The 12,657-nt window shown below is 40.0% G+C and overlaps 1 protein-coding gene across 2 annotated transcripts in view; it reads right to left on the minus strand.

Annotated features, from left to right (window-relative positions):
- Positions 1-4,390: 4,390 nt before the first annotated feature.
- The window catches only part of LOC142833983 (cytochrome P450 2J3-like), a 29,757-nt gene continuing 21,490 nt past the window's right edge, over positions 4,391-12,657 (minus strand). Inside the window, exons 7-9 of one of the 2 annotated variants that reach the window (XM_075945910.1) lie at positions 10,173-10,360; positions 9,945-10,083; positions 4,814-5,498 (exon numbers count right to left, since the gene is read on the minus strand). In XM_075945910.1, the coding sequence (XP_075802025.1) occupies positions 5,320-5,498; positions 9,945-10,083; positions 10,173-10,360 (506 nt within the window). In that variant the 3' untranslated portion in view covers positions 4,814-5,319. Of the gene's footprint in view, positions 5,499-9,944; positions 10,084-10,172; positions 10,361-12,657 lie in introns of both variants that reach the window. The other variant, XM_075945911.1, reaches the window with a different exon arrangement.

The raw sequence follows: 12,657 nt of genomic DNA on the forward strand, positions 1-12,657 counted from the left end.
TTTTTGTTTTTCCATATAAAGTTGATTATTGTCCTCTGAAGATCTGTGAAGAATTTTGATGGGATCTTGATGGGGATTGCATTGAATCTATAGATTGCTTTTGGTAGAATTGCCATTTTTACTATGTTGATCCTCCCAATCCAAGAGCCGGGGAGATCCTTCCATTTTCTGGTGTCCTCTTCAATTTCTTTCTTCAAAGACTTAAACTTCTTGTCATAGAGATCTTTCACTTCCTTGGTCAGAGTTATCCCAAGATATTATATGTTATTTGTGGCTATCGTGAAAGGTGATGCTTCTCTGATTTCCCTCTGTTTCCTTATCCTTAGTGTATAGGAAAGCCACTGATTTTTTGGAGTTGATCTTGTATCCTGCCACATTACTAAAGGTGTTTATCAGCTGTATGAGTTCTTTGGTAGAGTTTTTGGGGTTGCTTATGTATACTATCATATCATCTGCAAATAATGAAAGCTTAACTTCTTCCTTTCCAATACAAATCTTCTTGATCCCCTTATGTCGTCTTATTGCTATTGCTAGAACTTCAAGCACTATATTGAAGAGGTATGGCGAGAGTGGACATCCTTGTCGTGTTCCTGATTTTAGTTGGATGGCTTTGAGTTTTTCTCTGTTTAATTTAATGTTAGCTGTCGGCTTTCTGTAAATAGCTTTTATTATATTTAGGTATGACCCTTGTATCCCTAGTCTCTCTAAGACCTTTATCATAAAGGGGTGTTGAATTTTGTCGAATGCTTTTTCAGCATCTAATGAAATGATCATAAGGTTTTTTTCTTTCAGTTTATTTATATGGTGGATTACATTGATAGATTTTTGTATGTTGAACCAGCCCTGCATCTCTGGGATGAATCCTATTTGATCATAATAGATAATTTTTATTATGTGTTCTTGGATTCAGTTTGCCAGTATTTTGTTGAGAATTTTTGCATCGATATTCATGAGTGAGATAGGCCTGTAATTCTCTTTCTTGGTTGGGTCTTTGTGTGGTTTTGGTATCAGGGTAACTGTAGCTTCATAAAAGGAATTTGGCAATGACTCTTCTGTTTCTATATTGTGAAATACATTAAGGAGTATAGGTATTAGGTCTTCTTGGAAGTTCTGGTAGAATTCTGCAATGAAACCATCTGGTCCTGGGCTTTTTTTTGGAAGGGAGATTTTTGATAACAGTTTGTAGTTCTTTGCGACTAACAGGTCTATTTAGATCGTTCACCTGGTCTTGGTTTAGCTTTGGTATATGGTACTTATCTAAAAAAAGTTCATTTCTTTCGTATTTTCCAGTTTTGTGGCATACAGGCTTTTGTAGTAAGATCTAATGATTCTCTGAATTTCCTCTGTGTCTGTGGTTATGTCCCCCTTTTCATTACTGATCTTATTTATTTGCGTGTTCTCTCTCTGTTGTTTAATTAGTTTGGATAGGGGTTTGTCGATCTTGTTGATTTTCTCCAAGAACCAACTTTTTGTTTCATTGATTCTTTGGACTGTTTTCTGTGTTTCTATTTTGTTGATTTCCGCCCTCAGTTTGATTATTTCCAGTCTTCTGCTCCTCCTGGGTGCCTCTGCTTCTTTTTTTCTAAAGCTTTCAGGTGTGCTGTTAAGTCCTCGATGTATGCTTTCTCTGTTTTCTTTAAGTGGGCACTTAGTGCTATGAACTTCACTCTTAGCACTGCTTTCATCGTGTCCCATAGGTTTGAGTATGTTGTCTCTTTATTTTGATTAAATTCAAGGAAGATTTTAATTTCTTTCTCAATTTCTTCCTTGACCCAGGTGTGGTTCAGTAGTTGACTGTTCAGTTTCCTTGAGTTTGTCGGTTTTCTGGGGGTAGCATTGTTGTTGCCTTCTAACTTTAATCCATGGTGATCTGATAAGACACAGGTGGACACTGATATTGTTTTGTATCTGTGGAGGTTTCCTTTGTTTCCATGTATGTGGTCAATTTTCGAGAAGGTTCCATGAGCTGCAGAGAAGAAGGTATATTTTTTCCTATTCGGGTGGAGTGTTCTATATATGTCTGTTAAATTCATTTGCTTCATTACCTCCAATAACTCTCTTAATTCTCTATTAGGTTTCTGTCTGATTGACTTGTCCATTGGAGAGAGAGGTGTATTGAAGTCTCTTACTACTAGTGTGTGTGGTTTGATGTCTGCCTTGAGTTCTAGTAATATTTCCTTTACATAAGTGGGTGCTTTTAAATTAGGGGCATAGATATTCAGGATTGAGATTTCATTCTGATGAATTGTTCCTGTTATGAATATAAAGTGTCCATCTCGATCTCTTCTGATTGATTTTAGTTTGAAGTCAGTTTTGTTAGAAATTAGTATGGCCACACCTGCTTTTTTTTTTTAGGACCATTTGATTGAAACACCTTTTCCCAACCCTTTACTCTGAGTAGATGCCTGTCTTTGTGGTTGAGATGTGTTTCTTGTAAACAGCAGAATGTTGCATCCTGTTTTCGTATCCAATCTCTTAGTCTGTGCCTTTTTATAGGTGAATTGAGCCCATTAATATTAAGTGATATTAATGACCAGTGGTTGTTTACTCCAGTTATTCCTATTGTTTTTGGTAGTAGAGTTTGTGTGTCTCCCTTCTTTGAGTTGTGCTGGTGAAGGATCGCTAGATGCCTGAGTTACTGTAGGCAGTGCTGGCAATGTTGGGTTCCTTGGGTTGCGATTTTCCTTCTATTACTTTCTGTAGGGCTGGATTTGTGCCTACGTATTGTTTAAATTTGTTCTTATCCTGGAATGTCTTGATTTCTCCATTGATAGTGAACAGTAGCTTGGCTGGGTATAGTAGTTTGGGTTTGCACCATGGTCTCTTAGCTTCTGAAGTACCTCTATCCAGGACCTTCTGGCTTTCATGGTTTCCATAGAGAAGTCAGGTGTAATTCTGATTGGTTTACCTTTATAAGTTACTTGGCCTTTTTCCTTTGCAGCTCTTAATATTCTTTTTTTAACCTGTGTATTTAGTGTTTTGATTATTATATGGAGAGGGGATGTTTTTCTTTGATTCAGTCTCTTTGGTGTTCTGTATGGTTCTTGAATATTCAAAGGAGTATCTTTCTTTATGTTGGGAAAGTTTTCTTCCATAATTTTGTTAAAAATATTTTCTGGGACTTTGAGCTGTGACTCTTCTCCTTCTTCTATTCCTATTATTCTTAGGTTTGGTCTTTTTATTGTGTCCTATATTTCCTGAATGTTTTGTGATGAGAATTTGTTGGCTTTGCTGTTTTCTTTGATCAGTGCGTTTTTTTTCTCTATGGTGTCCTCAGAATCTGAGATTCTTTCTTCTATCTCTTGTATTCTATTGATTATGCTTGTTTCTGTAGGCTCTGCTCGTTGACCTAGATTTTCCCTATCCAACTGGTCCTCCTTTTGTGTTTTTTTCCTTGCTTCCGTTCAGTTTTCAATTCTTGAACTGTTTCCATTACCTGTTTGATCATTTTTTCTTGGTTTCCTAGGGTATCATGTACGTATTTACTCATTTCTTCAAACTTTTTGTTATACTTCTCATCCATTTCTATAAGGGTGTTTTTCACATGGTGTTTAAGGGACTCTATTGCTTTCATAAAGTCAATTTTTTCCCACTTCTTTTGTGTTAGGGTGTTCAAGTCCTTCTGTTGTAAGATCATTGGGTTCTGGTGTTTTCATGTTGTTTTTGAGATTATTGGGTGAATTTTTGCCTTGGCACCTGCCCATCTCCTCCTATCGATGCAATCTAATGGGTCTTTTAATCCTGGTTCAGGTTTCCCTGCTGGCCAGGGGCTCTTCTTACAAAATGCCCTCACTCTGTTTCCTAGCTCCTGCCGGGGGCCATGATCCCTCACACCCCTCAGAAGGGTCTTCAGGAACAGGACCCGGCTCCTTTTTTGCTAGGGACCTTGCCAACCAAAGGCCTACCTCTTTGATTTAATTGTAGTGCGGTGATCTGCTCTCAGTGTTGTGCGCCATTCCCCGCCGCCTGCTGCCCCAGCGCGTTGTCCGCCGCCACGCCTGTCCCCAGCGTCCGCCTGCACAGTCTGCCTTCTTTTAACTCTCTTTGTATAATTCTTAAATGGGAGGGATGCTAAATAGGTATAATTTTCTATGAATATTAAAAAAGTTACTTATGTATGGGTAGACATTTCCATGAGGAGTCATGGTCAACTACTTCCAACATTTGTGGCTCATGTGGTAACATGATACTTGGTCCTGTCAATAAAATACCTTCTGCATTGAGACCATCCTGTGCTGTGGCCTGCTCCAAGTTCCTCCATCGACTGCAGAACAGAGGTTTGTCAATGTGTGCCTTTCCTTGAAACCCTTCATTTTACAAGTAAGTTTCAGTTCTATTTTGATTAAAAAAATTAACTGTGTGCCTGGGTGAATATATGAACAAGACCATGTGTCTCTCATCACTCTACAGAGCAATCTCTGATAAGTTACTTATTCCAGGTTATAGACCAAAGCCACCCCATAAATTTATTGGCATAAACTGATAATGTGGGGGAACTTGAGTATATAAGTATCATTTTGGGAAATGTTTTCACTTTGTGCACAGAAGCAGGTCTTTTGCACAAGTAAAATTTGGTCTCATCTTGGGCACGAACATCTTAAAGTTTTAGGGCAGCCCTGTGCTCTCTTTAGTTTTGGAGAGTCCACTGACAGCTAAGAAAATGATCTTACCACATCCTTCCACAACTAGGTGTCTATTAGTTCTGTTCTCAGCAAGCCTCCACAGGCTATGAGACGGAGAAAAGATCTCTGTACCAGTTTCACAAGAAACAATTTAACATCTAGAAGCAAGTGCACATTGATGAAGGAGGCAGGAAGTGAATAAGGTACAATTTTATGATATGACTTTAATGATTTCCATGCTATTTCTATCCCACATTTCATATTCACAATACTTTCTTTACAGGAGGAACTATCATTCTCTTTGCAACTCTTAGTTAAAAATTTTATCAGTGACGTATCCACCACCAATTCAGAGAACACAGCAGTTCAGGACATGGATCCAATAACTGTAGCTTAATCTTCCCATCCTTCCCTGGTCACCTTCCTTCTCTCTCTTCACATATGATTGGCCCCACTGGCTCAGAGGATTGCTCAGTTGTTGTTGTTGTTGTTCTTCTTTTTTTTTTTTTTGGATTTTTTCAAAACAGGGTTTCTCCGTAGCTTTTGGTTCCTGTCCTGAAACTAGCTCTTGTAGACCAGGCTGGCCTCGAACTCACAGAGATCCGCCTGCCTCTGCCTCCCGAGTGCTGAGATCAAAGCTGTGCGCCACCACCGCCCGGCTCAGTTGTTCTTCTTCTTTCTCTTTCTGTCTCTGACTTCACAGTCTAGGGACAGCACAGAGATGGTGGCTGACTGGAGAAATGGGAACGCCAATCCTAGAGTTTAGGCTCAGCTTCTCATTGACTGGTGGCTTGAAAGTAAATTTTTGCACAAGAGAGGTGAAGAAAATAAAGAGCTCAGACCTGGCCAATTGTTCTCCGAGGCAAGCTCGCTTTCCTGCAAGAAATGAAACAGAAGACGAGATACTTTTTTAGTTGGCGCCAGTGACTACAGAGACTGGCATTTCCATTTTCCTTTATAAATTTTGAACTGTGATTGGGCTTTGTGTCCAGGTGTTTATGTCTCATATGTGTCTGAATGTGGAATGTTCCACTGAAGTTGGAATTCCTGGATCAAAAAGGTTTGGGGTGGCAGGAGAGAAGTGGGAAGAGGTGAGGAAGTGGGAATTTTTATTGGTATTATTGATAAAGTAAATAAAAAAATAAAAATGCATTCTTTCTGCAACCCTAGTGCCGTTCTGGAAGCTGGCATCCTGTACTGTGAACGAGATACCTGAGCTTGATGTGAGAATGTACGACTAGTTTCAAGTCTTTCAAATTTGTTTAATAAAAATATATGATATACCACACAATGGCTTAGCAGCGAAATCATGAACTGCTATATAACACTTTTGAGGAAGAGATAGCTTAATGATTTACTACTCTATCAGAGTACTGGAGTTCAAATCTCTGCATCCACATCAGGAGGTACACAAACACCTGCAACTCAAGATTCAATGCCCCTTTCAGGCCTCCACAGGCTCCATCACACACGTACATGTTATGTACACACAGAACACATTTACACATATGTAAATAAAATAAAATGTAGAGAATAAAAAAGATTTCAAAATATATAAAGGTGTTAGAGCTGAGTTGCCAACATGAAGGTCAAAGACATACAGGCTTCCCTTGCAAAGGGTCTAGGTGTTAATTGGGTCTGCTCGTCCATGATGGACAACTAGAGGACATATCTGCATTCATTTTCTACATGTCTCCTATCTCAAATATTGAATCAGATTCCTGCTGAACCCTACAGACACGCATGTTCATCATTTACTGAGTACACATCTATCCATCGCCACCATCATCCCTTTCAAGGATGAAGATGCTGAGACAGGAGGATATAAGGCACAGCTGTCAAATTGAGAACAGCTCGCAATTCTCCTGCAAAGCCCTGAAGTTGCACCCAGAAGTCTTCAGTCATTCTTTTAGAGCATCCAAGAACAGCAGAACCTGGCATGCTCCATTGAATGACAGGTGCAGGACCTTTGGTCTCATAGACGACAACAGCTTAGCTTCCATTCTAGAATCTCTGCTCTGAGAGGTCCACATCCAGCAATGAAAATGTCTCCAAGAGCAGTGGAGATTTGCTCAGCACCAAGTGCAAATCGCTCACCCCTAGAGGTGGTCGTTTTCTGGATGCTAATGTCCTGTGTGACCAGAACTGAGATAATGACCAGCAAGATTCAGTGTGACAAACTGTGGTGGCCCAGAGTGCACATGCTTCTTCCCGCCTTTCTCACATAAGCTCAGGACTCATGTCCACACAACGGAAGTTGTGTCAGGCAGCTGTCTGTCCCTCCACTTTCCTGCAGCATCATAGGAAATATTGATGTCACAGGCTAGGCCTAGGTGTGCTGTCTCTTTTGTCCTCTTCACCTGGGCCTGATTCCCCAACTTTTAATACCTTTCAAGTGTTTTTGTAAAAGAGTTTAGAGAATGGTTTTCTAAGTAGCTCCTTGCTTACCTAATGGGAAGACTGGGGCCATGAGCATCTGCCATGTTGTTCAGATGTCACTTATGTTGCATGGGGTTCTCTTCTAACCTCTGCTGGCGATTGCTTTTGAGATTTTATTCTTGGGGAACATTTGATGATGGTAGAGTGTACCACATTCTTCATTAATCAGTGCTTTAATTTTTATATGCAAACTTATTTTGAGACTGTTAATAAATTAATCTTCATCTGCTTGTTACTATTGGTATTTTTTCGAAATTTTGCATCTGGCTCCCAATTTAGACATTAGAAAATCTATCACATCTCTCATGTATATATATTTCAGTTCTTAAAAAACTAACCTTTATTTTTATTTTATGTATGCGAATGTTTTGTCTGCATGATATGTCTCTGCACCACATGTGTGTAGAGCCCATTGTACTCAGAAGAAGGGGACAGATTTCTGAAAAGGTTGTGAGCTGCCCTTTGGGTACTGGGAATGAAATCCGGGTCCTCTGGAAGAGCAATCAGTGCTCTTATCCCATGGTCCTGTGTTGACATTCCAATGCTACTCGCCCCCTCTATATTTAATCACTAAGGTTTACCAGTAAGTGTTACAACCCATCGCTAACCAGCACTTGTTTTAAAACCACAAACCATTTCTGACTTGACCACTCAAGCAGATGTTTCCTGCTTTTTGAAGGCAGTGTATTCCAAACATATAGGTTTTCCTTCTACAAGACTAAATTTTGTCATTTTTCATAAGTCCTGGTTCTTTTCATCAAATAATAATGTAGAATGCAATACGAAACACCTGCTCATGAGGCTTACAGTGTCACTTATGGAGCGACAGTTCCCAGCTTGGACTAATCACTGCTCTGTCCTCTATTCTATCTCTAGAGATCTTGATCACCACCAATCAGAGCACAGGATGAGGTGGAAAGCAGGGCAGCAAAGATTCTCTAAGCCACTGACCTCATATGGGAACCCGTGAGCAGTAACATGGTCTTATGAAATGATGCAGTTTGTGATGCTAACTGATAGAAAGGACATGGACTTGGGGAATCTTCAAACGGATGGGCCCATAACTCTGGGGACAAGCCATGGTCTGGATGTATCACAAAGAACTCTAAACTACAAATAAGAGCAGAAGACCCTGTTCCGTCAGTTCTTGGGAAATGTGATCTTGAAAAAGAAAGGACACTCTTCTCTCCTTTATGGAATCTGTTTATGGGGTGAAAGTAAACATTTATTCTTTTTTTTCCTGAGTATTAATAACTGTATTACTGTGGTGATTATCTGACACAATTGGCCTGCGAAATGAAGTGTGTAGTTTAGAGTAAGTGATAACATTCTTCATAACAGCCCCTGTGGGTCTCTCTGTGTTATTACTTTATTTTACAACTTGTATAGATGGGAGAATTCTTTAAACTGATTGAGGCAAGAGGCCTCTATGGGAAGAGGATTTTGCAATATAGTGAGGAGAAGGCATGGTCATGGGAAGCAATGGGCCTAGAGGATATTCTTCCTGGGGAAGGCATTTTGGGTTCTATTCTCATTCTTCTCACCATAGTCCTAAGAATTATCACAGAAGCCTTTTATTTGGAATATAAAAGTGATAATATTCCTAGGCTTTCAGTATTTCATTGTTCTGATTCATTAACCTAGAGTAGTTGAATAAGTGAAATATGTGTCTGAGGTTTTGTTTTTATACTTTTATATTATATACTGTAATTTTTATAAACAGGAAGACTGGACAGAGTCTCTGTATCTTATTAGCTCTCCTATTAAAGTGAGTGTGAATAGTGAGACAGTCCCAGATGGAGGGACAAAGAGGTCAGAACAAACCCAGGGCAGCCCAGACCCAAGAAATACCAGCTCTGGATCAACACTAGCTGTGCAGGCAAATGCAGTCTTCTCCTGTTCTGAGCCTCCACATCATGAGAATCAACACTGTCTTACATAATCACCAAACTTAATGATCATATCAAGCATTTCAGTGTGCCTTATTGCAGCATTTAGGCACCGTCTGCAGACAGGGTTAGGAAATACAAGCTTCTGTGTGAAAAAACCTGGTGGACACTGAGCTCTGGGAGAAGCACATTTGTCTAGGTCTGTGTCCTCATCTCTGCAGTGCTCACTGACTGCCGCTTGGAAGGCAGCAGTTGGATGCATTCTCCAAGGGGCAGCTCTGCTTCATCTCCTGTCCCATGCTTTCCTGCTCCAGGTTCTTTTTATTTATTTTTAGGTTAAAGCTTAAAACACAGTTATGAAATTAAAGAATTGTCAAATTACATATACACACCAATATCTAGAATATACCAGAACATTTGGTTATTGATTCCACACCACTGCCACTGAAGTCTTTAATAACTTGCTTGACAAAAAGCACAAGGGAGAAAGACGTCATCACTTCATACCCTTTTCTGCATGTCAGGCGATTTAGTAGATGCCTGTAGTAACTATATTTAACAAAGATAAGACCTAGTCAGGAAGTGTTCACGGGATAGAAGCCTATTCACGTAAGCAAACGCCAGTTAAAACTATCTAACAACTAAAAACCCTGAAACTCAGCTCTCATCATTGTCAGGAGCCATCCCTTAAAAAGAACTTGTGGCACTCAAAATGTCTACACAATGGCAGGAATTCAGCATTATTGCTCTCAGCAAGAGGCCCAGGTTAGGACTGTGTTGTCAGTGAGGTAGAAAACAGAACAAAGGAAGTTCAAATCTCCATCAGAAGCATTAGCTAATGTACCTGTGTGTGTATGTGGGTACTGACTGAAACCAGCTGCAAAATGGAGATATATGGAAAGGCTTATCTGTAAGGATTCCAGAAAAGAAATTGCAGGAAAACAGGAAGGAATAATGTACAGCTCTGAACCCCCTCCTGCTGATCACAACTCACCCATTGAGAAAGGCAGAAAGGATTCTCTCTTCTTAAACTCTCCATTCTCCAAAAAGTGCTCTGGATTGAAGACATCTGGGGTGGCCCATTCGTTGGGGTCCATGTGCAGTGCAGTCAAATTGGTCTGGAGTATGGAGCCCTTGGGAAGGCAGCAAAGGCTCAAATAACATATGGATTAGACACACAGAGGGTTGGTGGTTAACAAACTTCCATTCCTAGCCTACTTACCTTCGGCAGGTGGAATCCCGCCAGTGTAGTGTCCACTGTCACTTCCCTGGGAACATTTAGAGGAACGACATTTGCCATCCTCTGCACTTCATGGACAACAGCATTGGTGTAGGGCATGGAGTCTCGGTCAGTCAGGCTGGGCTGCTTCTCCTGGCCAATCACTCTGTCAATTTCAGCCTGGACTTTTTCTTCAAGGAAATGGGAGGCTCCATTAAGCTTTAAACATTTTTGTTTACTTCTAAAGATAGAGAAAGTTGTCTTTCAAAACATCTATTCTTCTATTTCATCTAGTGTCCTGATTGTGAGGATATAAAAGTTCTCTACCCCTAAGAAAAGCTGATTTTGAAAACTGATGATTATCTCGAATATCACCATAGAATCTTCGTCCGGCGACGGATGGAGAAAAAGAAAGAGACCCACATTGGAGCACTGTACTGAGCTCCCAATGTCCAGTTGAAGAGCAGTAGGAGGGAGAAAATGAGAAAGGAAGTCAGGACTGGGAGGGATTGGTCCACCCACTGAGACAGTGTGACTCTTCTAATGGGAGCTCACCAAATCCAGCTGGACCAGGACTGAATGAGCATGTGATCAAACCTACTCCCTGAATGTGGCTGACAAAGGGGGCTGACTGAGAAGCCATTGATAAAGGCACTGGGACTTGTTTCTACTGCATGTACTGGCTTTTTAGGACCCTAAGTCTATTTGGATGCAAAGCTTCCTAGGCCTGAATGTAGAGGGGAGGGCCTTGGACTTCCCACAGGGCAGGTATCCCTGCCCTCTCTTAAGGAGGACACAGGGCAGGTATCCCTGCCCTCTCTTAAGGGTGAAGTGCGAGGGAGGAGGGTAAGTAGGGGAACAGGAGGGGAATGGGAGGAGGGGAGGAATTGTAAATTTTTGAATGGAAAAAATAAATAAAAAAGAAATAAAAAATTGTAAATTCTATAACCTTCTTAAAACCTATAGCATAGGTATGAATTTCTATATATCCTCAAGTGACTACTCAGGATGGCTATGGCTAATCTCATATCAGTATTTTTTCAGACTTCTATAAATAAGTACTTTTTAATGAATAGATTGTCACCAGTACACTTTGGCTTTATCTATATGCATAGTCTATTCATTCTAAGATCAGGACATCAACAGATTTCTTGTCTGATAAGGATCAATTTCCTTTGTCATAACTGGGAAATCTTTGTTGTATCATCATGCCATAATGTGAAAAGAAGCCCCCTTGCTCTTCTTTCTTAAGCACGAATTCCCTTCATAACAAGTAATCACCTTCTTACACTATTACACTGGTAATTAAGTTTCAATAGGGAGGACACAAGCATGAGACCACTGCGTATCTGCAGACTAATTTCTCAAGGATATGTGCTATCATGGGCAGTGAATTGCAATGCATTTCTGGGCAGCCTTGATGGTCAAACTAGGAATATTTTTGAGCGTTGGTTTCTTCATCTAATTACGGAGATTAAATAAACCTTATCAAAAGGGCATTTTGAGATTTACATCGGTATAATAATTAAAACAATTGGTAGATGGTTCCTCTCAATATCATCACTATCTTAGAGCAGAAGAGACTCAGGTGCTTACCTGCTTCTCTAGCTAAAGAAGTCATTTCCCAGATTCCTTACAGAGCAAATGTGACAGAACTAAAACATAAGCAGACATGGTGTTTCATCTTTGGGACAAAGCTTGTAGAGACAATGTCCCCTTCCTTCTCCCGTCCCTGGGGTGCAAAGAAGGTTCTTATGGGAGCCACTGCAGAGTCTGCGAGCCTCCTCTGAGGTAACCACTGCCACAAGGTGAAATGAATTTGGAACTCTAGGTCCTTTACTAGGTCCAGCATGGTTCTTTCTTCTGAGAGAGATATAAAGTCTAACATTGGCACTACTGTATATATAAAAGAATTAAATAGAAATAAATTTCATATAATGTATATCTGATCTCAAAAACTATGATGATTTTGAGTTAAGGCAAATTTGAGTCCATGATCATCTTGAATTTGCAACAGCATTGCCTCAGTCTTTTAAACATTTTGATCAATAATATGAACTGATAATCATAGCTTTTATTTAAGTTTTTTATTTGTGCATTGATATAATTCTAAACATATGTTGAGGGATTTTCAACCTACTGTGAATCCAGAGTTTGCATTTGTGTTAATTAAATAAAATCAACCTGAGGTCAGGAGGCTGAGTTAACAACTAGTTGACAGAATGTAATAGTAGATCATCAGCGGGTATCTCAAAGAGATACAGAAATGCATCAGAAGTATTTGGGAGGGGTTTTGTGTGGTTTGGCGTTTCTACTTTTGGTGAAGTGGAAGGATGTGTTTTGGGAGACACCAGCTATAAGGGAAGGTTAACTATTGCTACTCAACCTCAATAGCTAGCAGGACATCACCTCATACACAATTATATAAACACACACACACACATATATATTAATTATCTGTATCTATATTATGCATATCAATATGCTC

This window comes from Microtus pennsylvanicus, chromosome 13, assembly GCF_037038515.1.
Source record: "Microtus pennsylvanicus isolate mMicPen1 chromosome 13, mMicPen1.hap1, whole genome shotgun sequence".
NCBI lineage: Eukaryota > Metazoa > Chordata > Mammalia > Rodentia > Cricetidae > Microtus > Microtus pennsylvanicus.